Genomic DNA, 21,485 nt, shown 5'->3' with positions numbered 1-21,485 from the left:
GTAGCCTTTTCCAAACTCTTGATAGTTGATAGTTTTAATTGTGTATTTTCCCTCCAACTCCTCCCTATTCTGGGGAATATAAATTTTAAGAAGGAAAGGGAAAGAGAAGACTTTTTTCTTTTTTTTCGGTTGTAGGAAAAGAGAAGATTATGTTTCCCTCCCCTTGTTAAGATTAAGCAATCCATACAAAGGAAAATGTACCCTTCCCCTCTCCTCCCTTTGCCTCCAAGTTCTGCTATCCAAGCACACTGGTGAAGTCGAAAACGAACAAAGAGGTGTTCAAAAAACTAAATCATGAAAGCTCCGAAAGAGGTCATTAAATTTTATGATTTTCCATATAATGTCAAAAATTTAATGGAGTCGATTGCCACCCTAGCCTCCCCTCGATCCATTCCTGGTCACTATAACTACTAATGGAATCGAATCACATAGAATATAAATTATTGCGTACACTTTGAAAGGAAAAACTACTTAATTTGTAACAATTACGCTGTATTATGTTAAATTCCTTTAATAGAATAATAATGTCATACTTTTACACTCATAAGACCAGATAGCACGCGCAACGCACGTGTCTTCTCATTAGTAAAGGATCACAAGCAGTCTCACTAGACATCAAATCTGAGATCTCGTCACGATACTACACACTCTTTTAATAGCTTGGACAGAGCTTTCGTTATGCTAGTTTCTTTGTATTTTGTTAACTTTGAGATCCAAGACGCTCATATCTGGTGGGCCATAGTACCTGATGGGTCTTCAATATTGAAGACATTATTTTCGGTCTTCAATACTGATTACATTATTTTCGGCCTTGCCCACAGGCCACACCTGCGAGTTAAAATTTATGAGTGCATCAACTTCAGACTCAGCCTAATTTTCAACCCATGTTGGAAGCAGCAGGAGCAGATTGAACAAGAGCGCGCTGAATCAGTTGTCTTCGGCTGGCTAGGCTACGACTTCGGGTACAAGAACATTAATTTTAATTTCTCCTAGATCAGTCTCGAAGCCTAAATTTGGACAGAGCTCGACCACTGGGATGGAAATGAGACGTGTTTAGATCAAGGTTTTCCAAGAGCTTTGACAGTAAGTATAGCATAGATCCAAACTAAAGCGAGGGACAACAAAATGGAAAATGTAGGGTGCGTTTGGATTCACAGTTAAAGTAATTTTGATTTTGATTGTGGAAAAGGACAAATGAGATGTGATTATAAATTTGACTTGGGAAATGTGTGTTTTTGTTGTTTAGTGTGTTGAGTTAAATTTAAAATTAAAATTTTTGACTTGAAAAATGTATATTTTTGTTGTGTAGTGTGTTGAGTTAAAGTTAAAGTTAAAGTTAAAATTAAGTGTCTTTCATTCCAAACAGGACCGTAATGTTGTGTTTATTTTTAGAGTTTAGTAGAGTTGATTTTTTATTTTAATTGAGTTGTAATGATTGTGTTGTTGAATAATAAGAAAAAGTGTGAAAAAATAATAAATAGTTGAGAGAAAATAATAATTGTATTGTTAAATTGTGAAAAAATAATGAATAGTTGAGAAAATTTAATATTAAAAATTAAATTGAATGATTAAAAAATTAAAGAAAAAAATGTAATAATTGTATTATTAATTTTTATTTTGTAGTGAATAAAATTAAAATTTTAAAAATGTAATTATAAAATTAAACGGAGTGAAGTACGATCTTTGAAGCCTAATTTTGGATAGGGATCACTGAATGAAGACTCGTTTGGTAATTTCTTAGGAAAAGACCCGACACGACACGGCACGACGACGTTACAAATATGTATTTCCCTTTCGAAGAATCAAGCAATTGTCAGGTACCGCAGGAAGTCAAAGCAGAGCAGAGACCAGAGAAGGAAAGAGAGGTAATAGTGGGCCGGGCCCACAAAGCAGAGAAGTTGGTGAAGAGTGGGGCCCGGCATATCATTTCAGTCTTCAGAGAGTGTGAGAGAGACACTCGTACCTGTCATTTTCAGTCCACCACTGACCCATTTTCTTCGATTTTTCACCTTTTTCCTTTCCTTTTCATTTTTATTTAAATTTATATGTTATTTCATTATACACTTAGATTAGTTGAGGAGACAAACGTCTCCTAGCCGTTAGTAAAGATGACGGACTCGAGTCTGGCATTTATAGAAAATCCGCGATTTAGAGGATTTTATCGATTCTATTTGAATCTGAATTAATTGAGGCACATTGAACCTCCCCGTACCGGAGGATGCCCAGGGAAAATTGAATTTATTTGATTATTTAGACAACTTTCACGTCTTTTCACAACGGCCAAAACCAGGCTTTTTCTTTTTCCCATATGTAGCCATCAAAGAGGCTGAATTATAAAGAGAAAAAGATGGGATGTGAAAATAATAGAAGGGGAGGGAAGATGAGAATAAAGCTTAAAGATGGTTTATATGCGCAGAAAGCAAACAGCTGGGAATCAATTTAAAGAGGGAAAAAGCATCCAATTCCATTCCTTTGCTTCTTCCAAGATGCAAAAAAAAAAAAAAAGTAATTGCAAAGGTTTAATATGGTTATAATGATGAGGAGTAAGTACACCTCTTTACCTTCTCGATGTTATTTATGTTGATGAGTCCATTGAACAAAATGAGAAAGGTTGATGGGTCAGTTTTTGTGACTAGACAGATCAAGAGATTGATCGACAGCAAAAAATAAAAATAAAAATAAAAATCCAAATATTGGATGATGTTTTGGTGCTTTGGAGATCCTTGCCTTAGTGAATGCAATTGATGTGCTTATCGTCACGTTCGCCACTATGCGCTGCAATTGATGTCCTTTTCGACTGCCCTAATATCAACCAACATCCATGATGTAAACATAATAAATGATCGAGGAAATTAATTAGACATGCACATTTGCATTGCAGGCCTTGAATCCTCTTATTAATCATATCTGCTCGTTGCCACTGTCTTGTTTATACTTGGTCTAGGAATCAACGATAAAATAGCATTGAAAAAATCGATTTCATAATAAGCTAGAGACCTCGAGGGACATTATTTAAAGATTGCTAGAATTGAATGGAAAAAAAAAACAAAGATTTCAATCATAGTAGAATCATTCCGATTTGGATGTGTATTTTGATATCCGAATAACTAATTCAGTTCGAGTCCGATCGATCCATTAAATGATAAAACTCTCTCGATTAAGAATTTTTTGAATCAGAAGACCAACGTATCATTATTTCACTTTTCAAAAGCACAATTTTAAGCGACAAGGAAACCCGATTTCGCAACCGCAGAGAATAATCCAAATTTATGATTAATAGTTTTTCATCAAAACTAATAATTTTACATAGAAATAGTGGGAAAAAAAAAGCCTCTCATTAACGTTATCGCTTTTTTCTTTTTCTTTTTTTTTCCCCCTTTAATTTTACAGCGCGACCGGACAATCGGCTCTTCCGAGGAATAATCTAAAAAATAAAACAGAGGGTTTCTGTTCTGTTTAGGTGCGAGGGAGGGAGAGGGAGAAAAGCGACCCAGTGGGAGACGACGCCATTGCTGTCGTCTTGCTTTTCACACCTTTGATGATTCGATTCCAAAGTCCCTCCCTAACTTAACTATGTCCGCTGGCTACCGTTTTCCGTGATCGTTGGGAACTGTAACAACAACAACAACAACAACAACGGACCCAGTCGTCGTCTCCTACTCTTCCTTTCACACTCTCTCCCTCTCCTCCGCAGAACCCCTCCACCCATCAATGGAAGAAAACCCCCAAAGCTCAGATTTTTCCGTATAAGCTCTCTCTGATTGTTCCCTTTTCAGCAGCAGCTTCACGTTCTCTTCTGGGTCTCTGATTAGGAATGCCCACCCGTGATTTGACTGTCTTTCATACTTCCCCCATCGCTGGAAAAAAGCTCACCCCTTTTTGTTCTTGCTTGAACTGAGCTCGCTTCCCCCCCTTGCAATGACGGAGACGGGCAAGATGAGGCTGGTCCGGTGCCCCAAGTGTGAAAATGTGCTGCCCGAGCTCGAGAACTACTCTGTTTACCAGTGCGGCGGCTGTGGGGCTGTGCTCCGAGGTTCGGCTCTTTTCTCTCTCTCTCTCTCTCTCTCTCTCTCTCTCTCTCTCTCTCTCTCTCTGTCTCCCTGCCTTTCTCAAACTGTTTCCGCATGATCTATCCGAAGATCACTGCACTAAAGTTACTATTTTTATTTTTTGAGGATTTTCCTCTGTGATCTGAGTTGGGGACTCTCAGTTCTTGAGTGTGTGAAAGTCTAGCTGAAGTCCCCGTAGCCATTGTTGTGAATGTAAATGATTCCGTCCTGCTCTGGCATAGATTAAGACACCACAGCAGAATATGCGGTCATTTATTTGCTGCTCGCGATTGATGGGAAAATGTTGGAGAAAGATATGAAATTGCAGTGTTGTGTTTTGTGAACTTCTAGATTGTATACGAGGATGGAGATAGATAGGTCGAATTTCATGCATCCCCGATTTATTTGCTTTCTTTTTGATTTGCAGCGAACAACCAAAACCTTGAGTCGAGTTCTCCGTTAGAACAGTCTGCTGAAGTGAGGAATACGACTGTCCTAGAAGAATCGGAAAAGGTTCACCTGTGTGATGCCGCTGATGTGGAAGTTAAATCAAGTGTTAGCTTGTTGAACTGTGATGGAAAAGTTCCCGAGATGAATGGCTTAGCCCGTCACGAGAATGGCACCGGTGAGTTGGAAGGTAGTCCAGAAACACAGGATATTGGTACCGGGCATAAACCTGATGCCAAAGAGACTGGAATGAGTGGAGAAAATGGAGATCATAGTTCTCAAGTTGGATCCTTGAGCAGCCCTCATATGTCACAACCGCTGTTTGATCGCCGGGCAACGGAGACAAGGGCGAATATGGCACAATTTCAAGATCAAAATCTTCGGAATAACGTCCATAAAGCAAGGTTTTCAACCTCACAGTATCCTCATGAGGTCCCCTCATGTCCAAAACCAAGAAGTTTTTCTTATAGTCAGGAGCTGCCGTCTCAAAGACCTCTAGGTTTGGACCGGGAAAAAAGAGTTCAATTCCTTGAAGATGATAGAGCTGAACTTCTCAGGAAGCTAGATGAGCTGAAGGATCAACTAACCCGGTCTTGTGATGTGGCTGCTGACCCCAGAGAAAAGGCTCCTTCAGTTAGGAGGACTTTCAGTTCAGACACTTATGACGGTCCTAATACGTGGGTTCCCAATGCATGTCCGAGTTCCAATGGACCCTCGAAACAGTTTTTGGGCCATGAAACACATGCCTCTCCTAATGTAAGCCGTTACCAAGAATTTTTCCCTCGTAACCCAAATCCTTTTCCTGCTTACCATGGGCCCTCAAGTTCCCGAGTTCTCAGAACAGCTCCAGGACAATGCCATCAGCCACAATGTCACCCCTACGATCGCAGGCCCGATCTATGTGACGATGCGGAGGCTTGCAAGCCTTTCCCTCGTCGAGAAATCCTTCATCAGCCTTCCTGCTCATGTTTCCATGGCTGTGGAAAACAGCATGAGATTTTTCTCCCGCTGCAATCTGAAGCATTTAGCAAGAACCAGTTCCTCGATGTCACAAAAAATAATTTCTTCCCCCCTGCTGAAAACTCCAGTTTATTTGGTTCACACTACCATAACATGCGATCAGCTGTTCCCCTTCGCACATTGAATTCCCACGAGCCACAACGCCAAATCAGATTGCCAAGTGGCCTCAACTCTAGAATGCGTGGCAGTTTTGGTCATCTCCCTCCGCGAGGGATGGCCATGGCCAGTAATTCCCGCCGTGAACGCCCCATAGCTGGTGGAGCTCCAATTATAACATGCTGCAATTGTTTTGAGCTGCTGCAACTACCGAATAAAGTAATGCGCACGCCCAAAATTCAACAGAAAATACAGTGTGGGGCCTGCTCAGCTGTGATAAGTTTCAAAATCGTGGGTAGGAAACTTGTTCTTCCTTTCCATGAAGAAGCACGAACAGCTGAGGAAGCGGAAGGTTTCATCCATTCACGCAGTCGCATTAACAGGGGTACTGCTAATTTCTCCTCGGATGATTTTGATAACTCTGGCTATGAATTTCATGCAATGGACAGATTGCCTGTTAAATCATCAGCAAACAACTTAAGCCAGAGCAACTCCCAGGAAACAGAAAGCCTGCCTTCATCATCGCCAAGCATCACAAACGATGAAAACAATCCTATAGATACCAATTCCCTTCAGCGGCCATTTAGACCGGCTCACTCTCCCCCACCTCCGGGGTCACCACTCCAAGAGCATTTTGATTTCTCCTCCAATAATCAGACAGGGAACCGATTCGGCAAGGGAAACAGAAGCAGCCGATCAGATCATGAGAAGGCTTTGCCAAGCAAGACAACCATGCGGCAAAATTCTCTGAATGAGGCATCATTAGTGACTGAGTTGGATGTTTCGTACAATGACTACTCGAACACCGGCTGTTCCCAAGATTCGGGGTATGGCAGCAAAGAAGATGATCAGCCCCAAGTCACGAAGGGGAATGGAGAATCATTTCTTGCTAATTTTATCAAGAAGAGCTTCAAGGATCTTGCCAGGAGCAATCAAGCTTCTGGACATGGCAAGACGAGTGTCTCTATTAATGGGCATCCCGTGCCTGCTCGTGTTGTTAAAAAAGCTGAGAAGTTTGCTGGACCGATTCACCCAGGGAACTACTGGTAAATTCTCCTTTAAGCCCTGCTCGGCTTTTCTTAATCCTTTTCCTTTGGTGTTTTGTGATTCTCTGAAATTCACCGTTATCTGTTTTTGTCACTTCAGGTATGATTCCCGAGCTGGATTCTGGGGTGCGATGGGTGGGCCATGCCTAGGAATAATCCCGGTGAGTGGGTCCACTGCAAATTTAGATAATGTTTGAATTTTAGTAGTGTTAGTTAGATATTCAAATAACAGTGAAATGTGAAATCTCTGCTGCAGCCAAATATTGAAGAATTTAACTACCCGATGCTCGATAACTGTGCTGGTGGAAATACAGGAGTTTTCGTGAATGGCAGAGAGCTGCATAAGCAAGATCTGGATTTGCTTGCTACCAGAGGTTTGCCTACTGATAGTAATAGATCTTACTTAATAGAAGTCTCTGGACGCGTCTGGGATGAAGATACCGGCGAAGAGCTTGATTGCCTTGGTAAACTCGCTCCTACGTAAGTACCGTCACTCTTTTTTTGATGAATATAAGTATTGTCACTCTTAAATGCCACTACTAACTGCAATTACAACCTATGTATCCATTATTTGCAAGGAGGTGTGTCGTACAAATTATGTATTATGTCAACTAAAGTTTTCTTACTTCTTAGCTCGTGGATCTTTTGTATGTGTTAGCTCTGGTTGGGGGTATCAAGAAATCGAAAAAGTGATTTTGGCTAGTGTGTCTAATATAGAGTTTTCCAGGCAAAAAACTAAAGAAATGGTTTATTCAAAGAGAAAAAGAAAATGAATTAGCTACATATTAGCTTTTATTATGCAAAGGTGTATAAAATTAAGTAACGTTGAAGAGATGTATCCTCCCTCACGAGTTTCCACTTGTTAAACAGAGTCGAGAAGGTGAAGCATGGTTTCGGCATGAAAGTTCCAAGAGCTGCTGCACAGTGAGGTATTCCCAAGCTTATGGTTACCAATCTGCATGGTCTCAGCAACAGTGCCTGAAGGAAGTCCTCCTACGTATCGATTCATCAGTTCGTTGGCATCAAAAATTTGTTTCTTCTGAAGCTAATCCATACAGCATTATTAGAAACAATACAGTAAGGTGGTGTTGTCTTATTGTTGATACCTAAAGGGCAGTTCCCTGTTTAGACTATGCTCAAAAGTAGGTAATGCTGTAAGAGATTTGCCTAGCTCGATTACGGGAACTGTTGGAGCTGCTCATCTGCTTCTCGGCATCCGTCTGTGAAGATCTTGTTTTGTAGCTCTCTGATAGTTGTTCTTGGTAAGCATGTCACAGTTCAGTTTGTTCTTTAGCTTTAGGAAGAACGAGTTAAGCTTTTCTGAGGTCGAGTTTGTAATGTTTGAGGCTGTTCAATCCCATGCTGCAAGTTCAATGTATTCTGCATTAAAACTAACACTATTACATCAGTAAAAAGAACTAAAAAAAAGTGTCTTATTCTGCAACTAGTCCTGACAAACGAAGAGCTAGACGAGAACGATCTGTACGCCTTGATTGGTTTTGGTGAACCGGGTTTCCTCGACTTTGTTTCATCGAATGCATCCTGGAAATTAGGAACAACATGATAGATGTTAAAAGCCAAGATTTCAACGTCACTGTCACTGCATCTCGTTGTCGTATAACACCAAAATATGAGACTATCACCACGCAGCATTATGAAGTTAAGAGGTAGTCCTCGACTACCACCATGGCTGCAATACTGTCCAGTCACCATTGCACCGGTCATTGGACTGGTTAAAGGGCTCCGTTTCCTGGTATCGTCTTCTTCTTCTCCGATCACCGGTGCCCGACGACCGTCTCGCTCTCAATTTCTAGAGATGGTACTGTTGCCTTCTGTGACTAATCTATTGTCCCGGAAACATCGGGCCGGGCATGGTTTTGGGCCTGACCTAAAATCCAACTAGGCCCAACTCTTCATCCCTTTTGAGCCCAAACTGCCCCAGTGTCATCCACTTACCTGAATGTAGAAGGATTAGAGAAACGTGGTCAGGCATTTAATGTAGCCTTTCATAGTTCATATCACCAAGGCGATATCCTTTCAAGTGAGACTAGCCAACATAATGAGTCACAAGTTCGTGTTAGACATGATTTGGAAGTGCTTGCATCAATAGAAATCTGATTCCGAACTAGCCGGGAACATGTCTAATACCGCTGTGTGGTGCGGACCGATGATAATAGTAAATAATCAATTTACGCAGTCTCTTCATTTACATATTTAATTAACTCTTTTGATTTTATTAATCAACTGTGCATCGTCTCACATGAAGCATCTGACATGAGCTTTTTATTTAGCTAGACATAAAGCTTCACTAAAGATAGATAATACATTCACTTTACCCATGAAAACAACATAAGCATAAAGTTAAAAGTACTTGTGACACCGAGCGAAAGCACTCTATTATATTATCCATAATATTGAAACATTACAAAACGGCTGTAACATTTATCATTTTGTTATTTTCTTCATGCTTTGAAGTGTATGTCTATGTCCACTTACCCCCTTTTCCTGACATATCCGATGCGACCATAAGCATGTAGCTATCATAACAAATTAAAGCCGACCAGAGGATTCTGCAATTTCAGCCGACTTATTTACTCGATTGTAGACATTTTTGGAACACCTCTAATAGAGGGATAAATAGTCAATTTAGAAAGACTTTATCGTCTTAACCAAAAAAATAAATATATATTGTCAATTTCTTTAAGATATAAATCTATCCGATTCAGGATGAAAGAGTTTGTATCGGTATCTCAATTTCAATTCAAATATGAATACAATTTATGCTCCATACTCTGAGAAATATCTCCCATCCAAGAAAACGAAAAAACAGATATGCGTTCAGAAAGGGCATATATATAAAACTTTCCAACCAGCTAAAGAAATTGCGGGATAATTGTGAATTTCAAAATTGCACTTGAAATATTCTTAGATTGATAACAAAAGATCTTTTAAACCTACGCAATAAGCCACCTTCATCCGGTTGTTATAAAGGTAGAAAATCATTTCACCCAAAAAAGAAATGGAAATAGGTTAGAAACTTAGAGCTTCTAAATTAAATTAAAATATTTCTTTTTTTAATGAAGAGATAATTTACAAAAGGTTTATATATCATAGCCATCACTATGGTATTGCTGTCTCATTCAGTCTCTAATTCTCATCCACATTAATTTGGGCCCATCAACCCGATTACGACTTTCGACCTAACCACAGCACCCAATCATGATTTCGTCATCATTCCATCATCATCATCCCTCGGACGAGTTTCTAGAACACACACACACACATATATATATATATATATTCATAATTGTCAAAATAATTTCATCAAATCTCCAACATACGGTACAATATACGGACCATTGGGACATCAACATCAGCCGAACCACATCTCTTATTAAAACTGCAATGCAAGGCCTGTGGTCCTGTGCCCTTTAATATGTTCAGTCAAACTTGTAGCTCTGAATGAAAAATTAAACGTGTGTAAAGTGTGCATCGCAGCCCATACCATTCTTTTTCTATAATTCCCCGTTCATATTTGTTTTCCGACTCCTTCTGACCGACTTTTGAACACTTCATCTGTCAAATTAAAAGGCATGCAAGAAATTTTAACACGGGATTCGACTAGAACAATTATATGTATGAGAAAGGCAATATCGCGATTGCTCATAATTTTCTCGCTGTTTAATAAGAAAGTCAAGCGTTACTCCGGTCACGATGGAGATATGAATTTTCATAGGCGTGCCACGTAAATTAATTTTGTGTACACATAACAAATGCAGTGACACCCAAATAATTCGGAAAGGGTTATGATTGATTGTTACCTCTCTGATGTAGTTGTATAATGATATGCACGTCGCACCTTTTGTCTCTAACTTTTCTAGAAAAATAGAGACGGCCAATAATATGCAATTCAAATTTCAATTAATTACTTCGTTTTTTATCTGACAATTTAATTACTTCATGTCAGACAGCCAACCAGAATGTCATGATGTCGTATTGACGACGTCACTGCCAACAAATCAATTAAACCAGGAAGATTCGGGGAGGGAAGGTAGAGATCATTATATCTGGCTAATTAAATGATATATAGATTGATTTCCTTCACTTGAAGTCATAATTATCCAACTGCTTTGTGGCTAAAAAAGGATATGATTTATCATTTATCTTAAGCTTATTGACAAAGTCAAACGGTATGAGAAAGTGAGTCTAATACAGTAACACATATTTTTGTTAGACAATTTAAAAGTTTCAAATTAAATTCTTATCTATGAGAATATTTGTATCTTTTCATTTAAACCTCTTTTGTAATCGGAAAAAAAGAAAAGTTAAACATGCATTCTTTTTTTCGGTTACAAGGGAACTCCATGAATCTAGTACATTGAAATATAAATTTTAAATATCTAATAAAGGGACACGGGTAGTCCCACTGGATATCGTACCTGAGACCTCTTGATCATCGAATAAGAGGTGCACCACTGTACTATTCACTCTCTTGATATTAGACATGCATTCTTATCCTCTCAGAAAGATCTTGAGTTCGTGACGTTAATTTTACACAATACCAAGTTACAGATTTCTAGTTACTATAAACAAAGATGGAGATATAACCTTACAAACAATATAATATATTGCATGCACCAATGCATGCCCGTAAAGTAACAACCTACAAGATCACAATAAAATGACGGCTATAAACTCGGAAAAATCCGGCTTAATTGGGAGAGCAAAACAATGAAATTATATATTTATTATGTAAGGACGGCCATATTTATATATTTTAACAGATAATTTTAAGCATATTCCTTAGCATATCTTCTAAGAGTGTATATATATCCATATTTAGTAAAACAAATGCCATATCTCGCAATTTTTTTTTTTACTTTCAACAGATCCATTACTTTTTCTGGGTCTACTTTAGTTGATTCATATATTTTTTTTAACACGCTTTAGTTGATTCATTACTTGTCCCATAAGCCGATGAAGCGGCGCGCAGCGCCTTGGGCAGGCTAGTCGACAAGTAGTACCAGAGTGGTTTCAAAGAAGTAATGAATAAATTCCATAATCATATATACTTGACAAATTGAAGAGTCTCCTGAAACAGAAGTAATTATTTCAAGATATAATAGGCAAAAGCACGTAATATTCAATGTATGGTAATTTACAACCATAAAGTGAGATGTCGTAAATTGGCTATCATACTAGAAAGAAAATGACCGCACCTCACCATGGATTAATTTCATGATAAAATAATTCTTGAATTTATACAAAAATTATATTAAACTAAAAAGTACTTAATTTTCTCAATTATGCTATGTCTGATTATTCATAATGTGATCTCCACAAATATTCCTTCCTATAATTCAAATCAAATCAAATATTTCAATTCTATTATGTTATTTGAGGATTAGATGATTAAAAAGTAGATACAATCTTAAATAAAATGTGAAATCATAGAGCATTTAAATCAATATAGATCGTGTTTGCATGAGTGTAGCACTGTTAACAAAATATTGCAAAGATCCTTTTGACATTTTAATAGAGTTATAAGGAATTTTTTAGGGGAAAAACATTTGTGGAGAAGTTAGGGCTTTATTAAAGAAGGGAAGTAATGTGCGAAAATTCTAAAAATATTAACAAGTTGAACAAACCAATGACTCGGTGACAATTGTCAAGCAAAAGAGGGAACTCTCCTTTAATATTTTCTTTTTTATGGGTAAAATAGTAGACATCAATTGTGAGATTTGAACTTGAGACTTTGGGATGACCAAATTACTTAGAAATAAGTTTGAAATCATTAGATCACCATGTTTATTGGTGGAAACTCTCCTTTAACTTGAGATTAAGTGGTGGAGTTAGAAAAAAAAGTTGGGAAAAAAGTTGTGTCGGCGCAACTAACGATTTTTTCCCGACTCAAAAAAATTGAGTTGCAACATGGAAGTCCTTTTCAATACATGTGAGTCGGGATATGTCAAACTTGTCCCGACGCACATGTGTCTCGGCATAGGCCATCTTATTTCGCAACTCAAAAAATTGAGTCGGCAAATGGTCACATCTGCTGACATAAAACGCGGTGTATCGGGAGGGTCTTTTCCAACACACAAGTAAGTCAGGAAAAGTCACGAAGTGTGTCGGGAAAGACCTCTTCTTTTGTAATGGTATATAAATGTCAGATTTCAGGACACCAGCATTCGTTCCTGTCGAGGTGGATTTTGTGAACGACATTATGGCTGGCTTGAAGGCAGAAGAGCTAATCATCATCTAGAAGAAGGTTTTTCCATGTCATATTAATCTCGAGGATATTGCATCTAATTTAGGAGGGATTTGGAGAAGGGGGCTTGTAAAAGTGATAAAAGCCATCAACTCTAAATCAAGAGATTTCAATTTGATCCTCATTTGTGCTGATATAAGATACTTCTTTTATTTTGCTTTTAGATTCATGAACCTCTTTTAAAACTTAAAAAAAGAATAGGAAGGATTTAAAGAGAATATAATAATCATAAAAATAAAATATATGAAAAGCTTGACAAATTTGCCAAAGCAGTAGGATGGGTCGACCAGTCCTTCATCAGAATGATGAATTTCTCCTTCTTCTTCTTTTTTTTTTTTTTAATGACAGTGGAAAAGGGCTTGCTACGGTCTATATGTGTGAAATCTGATCATACGAAGATTCTTATGAATTGAAAGGTCACTAATTTCATTTTTTAAGAGAACAAAGTTAAATATTGCTCCTCGATCTTTACTTATTTCTCTTTTATTTTGTCTTATTTCATTTTCTTAATCAATTTTATCCTTAACAATATACTAGGAACCGTGGCACCTCGGCTCCTCTCTCCCTCCTAGTCTTCTTCTTTGTTACTTTTTAATGCGGAAATAACTTCATATACGCCCAACATGGGGGCTATTCTCAATTTTAATCTATCATTTAAAAGTTTCTTAAGGCAACCTCATGTTTCACTTCTGTTTCACATCTAGTCTACCATCAATTTGCCGTCCGAGCTTGACAGACAAGAACGTTCCACTTCACATTTTTCAGTCAAATTTGGAAAGAAAATTGACTATAGGATAGATTTGAAACAGAAATGAAACGTTAGATTGCCTTAAAAAATTCTTAAATGATAGGCTAAAATTGAGAATACCCCCAAGTGCGAAAAATTGATGGTAGGCTAGCTTTGAAACAGAATTGAAACATTAGGTTGCCTTAAGAAATTCTTAAATGATAGATTAAAATTGAGAATACTCCCAAATGCTGAGTTACATGAAGTTATTTCCTCTTTTATGCATGTTTATGCACTTGCAAAAGTTGTAAATTGTTTCGATTGGGCATGCTGAAGAAGTCCCTTACAAAAGAATCAACATACCAATGGAATAAGTTAAATTTTTTCTGAGCTATTGACCCATATCTAATCCAAAAGTTTAGAATTAAGTTTATAGCTAGTGGTATTGAACTCTCTTGTATATCCATGCCTTTTTCCACTAACTCTCCGATGTGGGATGTTCTAACACATGCCCAAAAAATAGTTTAGGTGGGCAATACAGTATTTTTTTTCTTAAATAATAAACTTAAGTAATATAGGATCGAAAGATTTAATTCCAACAATTAATCACTTACCGACAAAAAGTACTCGTTAGTAATTACAAAGAAACTTTTTGGCGATATCCTTTGCAACAAGGGTTTTTCCATACTAATGGAAAATGTGACGTCGGACGTTTCCATCCGTCAAGTTCAGATGGAAAATTGATATTATGCTAGATTTGAAATAGAAGTGAAACGTATGACTGTCTTAGAAAATTTTTAAAAGATATGCTAATTGAGAATACCCCGAACATTGGGTTATATGAAGTTATTTTCCCTTTTTAATTGTATTCGTTTTTAAATTTTCATTTATGTAAATAAAATGCTTGATCAGTATTTTTTTACTCAATTCAAATGATAGGACTAAATCGAAAAAATTGTGTAGCCATTAAGTGGTAATGAATGATTAAATGAAATTCAGGTTAATGCACATTAGTTTATAGTATGAAATCATTCTTAAGGGATAAAAACTGAAAGTTCACAATTGGTACGTAGGAATGCATTGTAAAGGAACGAAAAAAGGGTTGTATGATGTGAAATATAAATTTATTGAGAGAACCAACTGATCTTTTTCTAGTTGAACTTGAACTTATGAATGAATGTAATTGAAAAGGATGAACTTATTTATCAATATTTCATTTATAGATATATATTTAAATATATGAATCTCAAAGAAAATATGTATTACTTAAATAAAACCTAGAATGATGGAATAAACATTATTTAAATTTTTTTAAAGGAATTGTCCTTTTTTAAGTTGGAGAAAAAACATCAGCCTAATCGAATGTTATTTCGTATTCATATAAAGAGAAGTTAAAAAAAAAAGAAATGGAGAAAATCATGAAATATCTATTTCATTCCATCTCTTTCGATTACGGTGTACCAAATATAACCAAAAGGTCTCTAATTTAATATACTTCTCATACCTGTTATCAACAAAGGAAGATGATTAATGTTATCCGTTCATTCACAATACTTGAAGAGCAAATAGATGATTCGTCGCTAAGAAATGCAAATTATATCAGTTGGATCCTTTGCTTAATTTTTATCAGTTGAATAGCCAAAAAGTGAAAATTTGTCAAAGCTTAATTGATGATTTACCGCCAAATTATACAAGAAGACGTATACATCATGAAGAATGCGGGCACATTTTTTGAGCTGATGCATCGAACAAAACAAAGCTCTCTAACAAATTATGTTGGGGAGAGACGTTCGCTTTCATGAAACTTGGAACTCCAGATATTCACTAAAGTTCATATCTCGTATATGTTCTTTTTTTATTTTTTATTTTTGGCCACCATGTATCGTATGTTTTTTCCATGCATCAATCCAAAAGCATGAAAGGTTGTATCCTGAGGGCCAATGAACAAAAAAGCCAAAATGAAAGGTTATATCGAAAATTCAGCAAAAAATGAAGGTAAAATGGTAACGGCAAATGAACAAAAATACCAAAAAGAAAAAGAAAGACAGCATAAGCCTTACGTTTGAAGTGACATCACACATAATATGATGACCATTTAATTGATCATGTGTGAGTTAACTAAATATTTAATGAGTATTACTCATTTGCCGTGAATGAATAAGAATTAATAAAAATGCTTTTAAGTGGGAACCTATGGACTCATCGTAAGATTTTTCATTTTCAAGCATTCTGATTAGATATTACATAATCAAGTGGCTGAATAATATTTACTATGTTTTCTAGTGTGAGTTCTGGAGATCCTGTCGTTTCTCTTTGTCCTATGGTGCTCTGGCAAACCCATATGTTTCGAGGGAAAAAAATGGGAGTTATTTTGTTCTTTCAATATACATAGATCTTTCTCTGTTTTGTTTTTTACTTAAACGATGACTTCTTCACCAGGAAAATTTTAACAATTTCCTAGAGTAATATTCATAGGTACCAACATGGTCCTGCACCATTGGTATTTTCACCAAATGGTGAATAAGAGCAAATTCCAATGACATTTCCTATGATTTTGAAAATAAATAGCGACACCGTTTCTGTTTAAAATAGAACATTCACTCCTTTTATATTGACGTAACTTCTAATGTGTCATGTATAAATTCTAATGATGTGTTAATACTTTTTTTTTTGGGGGGGTTGGGGGGAGGTGTTTTCCTTCCTATCTTGACCATCCCAAAGCTGCGGGTTTGGAGACAACGAGCAAACAAATTTCTTCTTAGCGTCTCTTTGTGATCACGGAGATACGTTTGGCAAAATTACGTTTGAAAAACACACAAATGCATAGTTGGTAACCCCATCATCGGCCTTATGGAAATCTCTCTATTTTTCTTTTTTCATTTTCAAAATTTTTTAATGGTTGAAATAAAAAATTATTTTACCAGCCAGGTCAGTCAAATTTGCACATGTGGTCAATAGAATGTCAATAAAACCAAGGGTTATGATAGTGTCCTATCTTAAAAGGAGTAGGTGTTTTCATTTCGGAAATAATAAGGGAAGTCATTGAAATTCACAAAGTTCATTCAATCTAATTTCTTGAACCTTTCATGTATATTCAATTGTTGTCTTACCATCGACAATAGTATAAAATAAACTTTTCATCCTTAAATCTTTGTGTCTCGTTTTATCCGTTACCTCTTATCTTGGTTCATTTTCAATTTCAACATTACTATTTTTTAAGGTGAAATTAAATAGAACAGTTCTTTTTCTTGGGGTAAATAAATAAAACAATTGTTTTGATACTTCTATATAAGGTTTTTAAAGTATAATGCAGTGGCGCACACTCTCGTTTAATAATCAAGAGATTTCAAGTTCGATATTTAGGTGAAACTACTCGTGCCATTTTATTAGTTATATTTATAATTTCTATTTTATTGCACTAAATCCAAAGACATCCCTTATAACCCAAAAAAAAATTAGGTTCTTGCAATTAGATTTTCAAAGTCTAATTTCTGTATTTTTGAAAATCTAACTATTAAGTTGGAGAAAAATTGGGTTACTCATGTAAAAAGGCACGATCTTTGTGCGAATTCTCAATTCTAGCAAGACATTTCAAAAATAGCACAGAAAGACACGACATTTTGTTTTAGTCTCAAATCTAGCATAATTTTTGCTCGAATTCTCAATTTTAGCATGACCTTTCGAAAATAGAACAAGAAGGCATAACTTTTCATTTTAGTCTGAAATTTAGCACGACATTTCGGTTTATTCTCAAATGTAGCATGATAAGTGGACCCCACGTATTTTTATTTAGTTTAATGGCGTGCTAGATTTGAGATTAAAATAAAAGGTCATGTTAGATTTGAGATTAAAACGAAACATTGTACATTTTTGTACTATTTTCAAAAAGTAGTGCTATAATTGAAAATTCAAGTAAATGTCGTGCTGGATTTGAGATTAAAACAAAAGGTCGTACTTTTATATACTATTTCCAAAAGGTCGTATTAGCATTGGGAATTCGAGCAAATGTTGTGCCTTTTTATGTGATTAATCCAAACAATTTAGAGCATCTTTACTTTTGAAAAATTATTTTTCAACATTTGATTTCCACCTTTTGTTTTCTATTCTATATTTATTTGTTTAAAGAAATTTGAGAAATTATGTGGATTGAGACTTAAATGACTGTGGTACAAGGGCCAGCGCATTGCTGGGGGAAGAAGCCGGCCATTTGATTGAACAGGGGTGTTTGAGACCACTAATTAATGAGTAACAGTAATGACAATTTCTTCTAGTAGTGAAAACAAAAAAAAAGATTTTAAATTTAAGATTGTGAAAAATAAAATTTAAGGTAGCGTATATGTCACAGAAAAAGTTTCGTACTTCATCACAATAATACATTTTCAAAGTAATTTTTACTAAGAAGAATAGAGATATAAAAGATTGTTTGAGAAAAAGGTAATATCATAATTAATAAAAATATTTGATTTTAATATAGGAAATATCAGATAAGTATATAAGAATAAAAATTTTCCATAATTTTTTCTTTAATTACTGTCTTGATGTGTTAACACCAAATTCAGTTAGTGCTATATATAAGTATATTGATTTTCCACATAACTCTTATAGTAAAATAATATTTTTTTGTTAAAATTAAAAATATGTTTCTAGATATTCGGTCACGCTATTATAAACTCAAAACATATAATAAATTTACCAAAAGTATCAGTAATATTGAGCTATTTATAATAAACATTTACATAAAATACAAGTCAAAGTTCTTATTCTACCAAATTCTCTCCTCAATTCATAGAAAGAAACAAACTTCTAATTAATAAATAAGAATAAAGAAAATCTATTTTAATAGTCAAAATAAAAACAAAAACGAATTTGAAGTATATGATTGTGCGAAAGTAATATTCACAATTTTGTGTATTTTTTCCTTTTAAGTTACAGATAGTAAATATGAGTGCACGTACGTGTGGACACGCAAATATATATATATATATATATATATCAAAAATGACTGTAAAAGTTCAATGTGGAAAGTTAGCTTTTATTATTTCAAAATTATAATTATAATTCAAATTCAAATTAATCAAAATAAATTTCATTTAGGTAAAATCTATAAGTTATTCTAGAAGATTTAATCTTAAATTCTTAACTTATTTAAAGTAGCTCTTATATTGATTTACAAGTTAATTCAGAAACAATTAATAAATGAAAAAAATGAAATAATTAAAAAATAATTCCACCCAAAAATAAAAAAAATGCTAAACAATTATTTATCTTCTTAAAAAAATATCATGCTTGGCACATTGAATTAGTACTGAATATTAAGAGATAACATATAAATATATAACTATAAATTGGAAATTGTTCATTTGTACTTTATGATATATATTCTGTGTCTATATATAAGATGTGGTCGGTTTGACTGTTTGGTTTTAGAATGCCCATATTTCTCAATGCAATTTTCTCAAAATTTTTAATTTGTATAATAATTTTAAATAAAAATGATTTTTTATTTTAAAAAGATATTTTATGATTTGAATAATAGAATATTTTTCTAAATTCCGATGAGATAATGTTAGTTGCATAATATTTAATAAATTACAAATTTGTTAATATTTTAAAATTGAATGTATATTTTTATAAGATCTTGATAATATTTTTTTTTACTATTGTTGTGTATCACGTTCTATCCCGTGCAATACATGGCCTCCATGACTAGTGCAGAGTAAATATACAAACAGAGAAAGTTATTTCGCAAGTCAGATAACTAACTTCTATCATTGTTCTTCTTCAATATTTCAAATATCTTCTGTATATCCCAAAAGTTGAAAATAGTTTTGTTAAATTAAAAACTACAATTTTCTGATTCATGGAGATTTTTTGAATATATATAAATGATTTATCATCGATAAAACTTTGCTATAAAATGAAAGATGTGTATTAAAATCGCAATCAAGAGCAAATATACCGGTAAAGACATGTCATTTTATCAAATCAAATTAGATATGTAACTTAATTCTGTCATCATTTTTCAATATTTCACATGTATTTATATTCGAAAAGTTCAAATTAGTTTTCTTATAAAATAACTAATTCTTCTTGTCGTAAATCTTTGATTACCTTTACTTTTTAATCTTGAATTTATTTTTGCTACGTCTTAGATTTTGTCAAGAGCTTGAATAAAGAATGATAATAAAAGTTCCATTAATATAAGTGATGGATTTAATCTGTCACTCTGTCTTATAGTTGAATTTCGACACAAATTTTGTTTTAATTTTTTTTGGGTGAATAAGTTTTGTTTTAATTTTAAGCATGTGAAATGTCACTCATATCAGAAACAGCAAAAAAAGAATTGAGCGACTTAAACTTTTATTTAGAAAAAAAAAAGAAATTGACAGGTACATTTTGAAAAAAAAAAGGAAAAATCGAAAATAAATAAAGAGAAAAAGTCCAAATAATCGAACACGTGAACAGAACGTATAAATAAAAGGGAACTCTCCCAACCATCATACTTTTTTTTCCTCTTATCCCATAGAAAATGAAATCAATAAGAAGAATGTTAAAGTTGAACCACACCCCCTCTAGCATGTAAAATGGCAAGTAACACCTCATCCTTTCAAATTTAGCTACATAGCACCCCCTTCCCCCCATTGATTTATACTATTTTTTCTTAAATCGCGTCAGATTTGATTTAAAAAAAGAAATTAGATAATTGATTAGTTTGTGCAGTTTCGTAACATAGGATTTACGTGGCAAAGTGAATGTTCTTTTGCTGTCACGTCAGCAAAAGGTGGGGTGGTGTGTGACTAATTTTTGAAAGGAAGAGTACCGTCGTTGAACATTTCACAATCTATAGGGGATGCTATAAAAGCATAGCTAAGAAGAAAATAAAGAAAAAAAAAAGTGTCAAAAAGTAGGCCATCACTCATTCTCTTGCTCATATGGACGAGAAATATTTTCTTTAATCAACATTATTTACAAAGTTAAGAGGTACTATTATATCTCTTATTTATCCTGTAGGCTAAAAAAATTATTTCAAAATGAAAATTTATACAGTGATAAAATTCTGATACACGTGAATAATTAAAATATTATAAATAACTATCATTGATACAAGATTTATATAATATCATCAAGCTTATATTCAATGTCTAATTAGGATTAAAAAGTTTTCAATTAAAGAGAAGAAAATAGGAAAACCATTGAAAATATTTCATTCTTTTTGTTTTTTAATTTGAGGAATTAGAAGATTCAATCCCGTTTATTTCGGAAAAGTAATTATCCAATTTCATCCCCATTTTTCTCCTCTTTTTTATGATAGTAAAAATCCTTTTTTTTTGTAATTTTCCTCTTTTAAATTTTTTTTCAAGAAAAGTGAAGAAATTTCAAAAATTAATAATGGACCCTCAAAATTTTCTTAAAGAAAGTTCTCGTTCGTTTTAAGGAGGTAATTACCCACAAAAGTTTTACCGTTTCTATTTTCTTTTGAATTTCTTAAGAGCTTGGATAGTTATCTAGAAATATTAGAAAATTCTCCTAAGACTCGAAAATTTTTGAAAAACTTCTCCTCTTTTTTTTCTCTGTTGAATCTTTTCGTCTGCACTTATACGGCGTATAGTTAAAATAATTGGTCATTGTCCATGGAATACTAGAAGACAAGCACAACCTCTAAACAAACTCTTACCACATTTTAATTAGAAACCATTTTTATTTATTTCGTAGCAGAAAAAAAAAAGAAAAAGAGAACCCCACAGATCACATAAAAGGATAAAAAACAGATAATAAAGAAAAGGAAATTAAAGGAGAGAGAAAGGAATGAAACAACTATATAAGGCCCCTTA

General features: G+C 34.5%; 1 protein-coding gene across 1 annotated transcript; it reads left to right on the top strand.

The window, feature by feature from the left end:
• Nucleotides 1-3,446: 3,446 nt before the first annotated feature.
• On the top strand, nt 3,447-8,049 carry LOC116212646 (protein ENHANCED DISEASE RESISTANCE 4). The gene is made up of 5 exons (XM_031547285.1): nt 3,447-4,033; nt 4,477-6,658; nt 6,759-6,819; nt 6,915-7,138; nt 7,529-8,049. The coding sequence occupies exons 1-5, from the start codon at nt 3,919-3,921 to the stop codon at nt 7,584-7,586; spliced, it is 2,640 nt and encodes an 879-aa protein (XP_031403145.1). The 5' UTR covers nt 3,447-3,918; the 3' UTR covers nt 7,587-8,049.
• Nucleotides 8,050-21,485: the final 13,436 nt, after the last annotated feature.

This window comes from Punica granatum, chromosome 1, assembly GCF_007655135.1.
Source record: "Punica granatum isolate Tunisia-2019 chromosome 1, ASM765513v2, whole genome shotgun sequence".
NCBI lineage: Eukaryota > Viridiplantae > Streptophyta > Magnoliopsida > Myrtales > Lythraceae > Punica > Punica granatum.
The sequence above is the reverse complement of the archived record's forward strand: the minus strand, read 5'-3'. Positions and strand labels throughout refer to the sequence as shown.

Bases quoted from the DNA above. Each gene is read 5' to 3' on its own strand.
- LOC116212646 (XM_031547285.1), top strand. From the start codon at position 3,919: ATGACGGAGACGGGCAAGATGAGGCTGGTCCGGTGCCCCAAGTGTGAA. The intron at 4,034-4,476 runs GTTCGGCTCTTT...TTTGATTTGCAG, and splicing joins CTGTGGGGCTGTGCTCCGAG to CGAACAACCAAAACCTTGAG. The intron at 6,659-6,758 runs GTAAATTCTCCT...TTGTCACTTCAG, and splicing joins ATTCACCCAGGGAACTACTG to GTATGATTCCCGAGCTGGAT.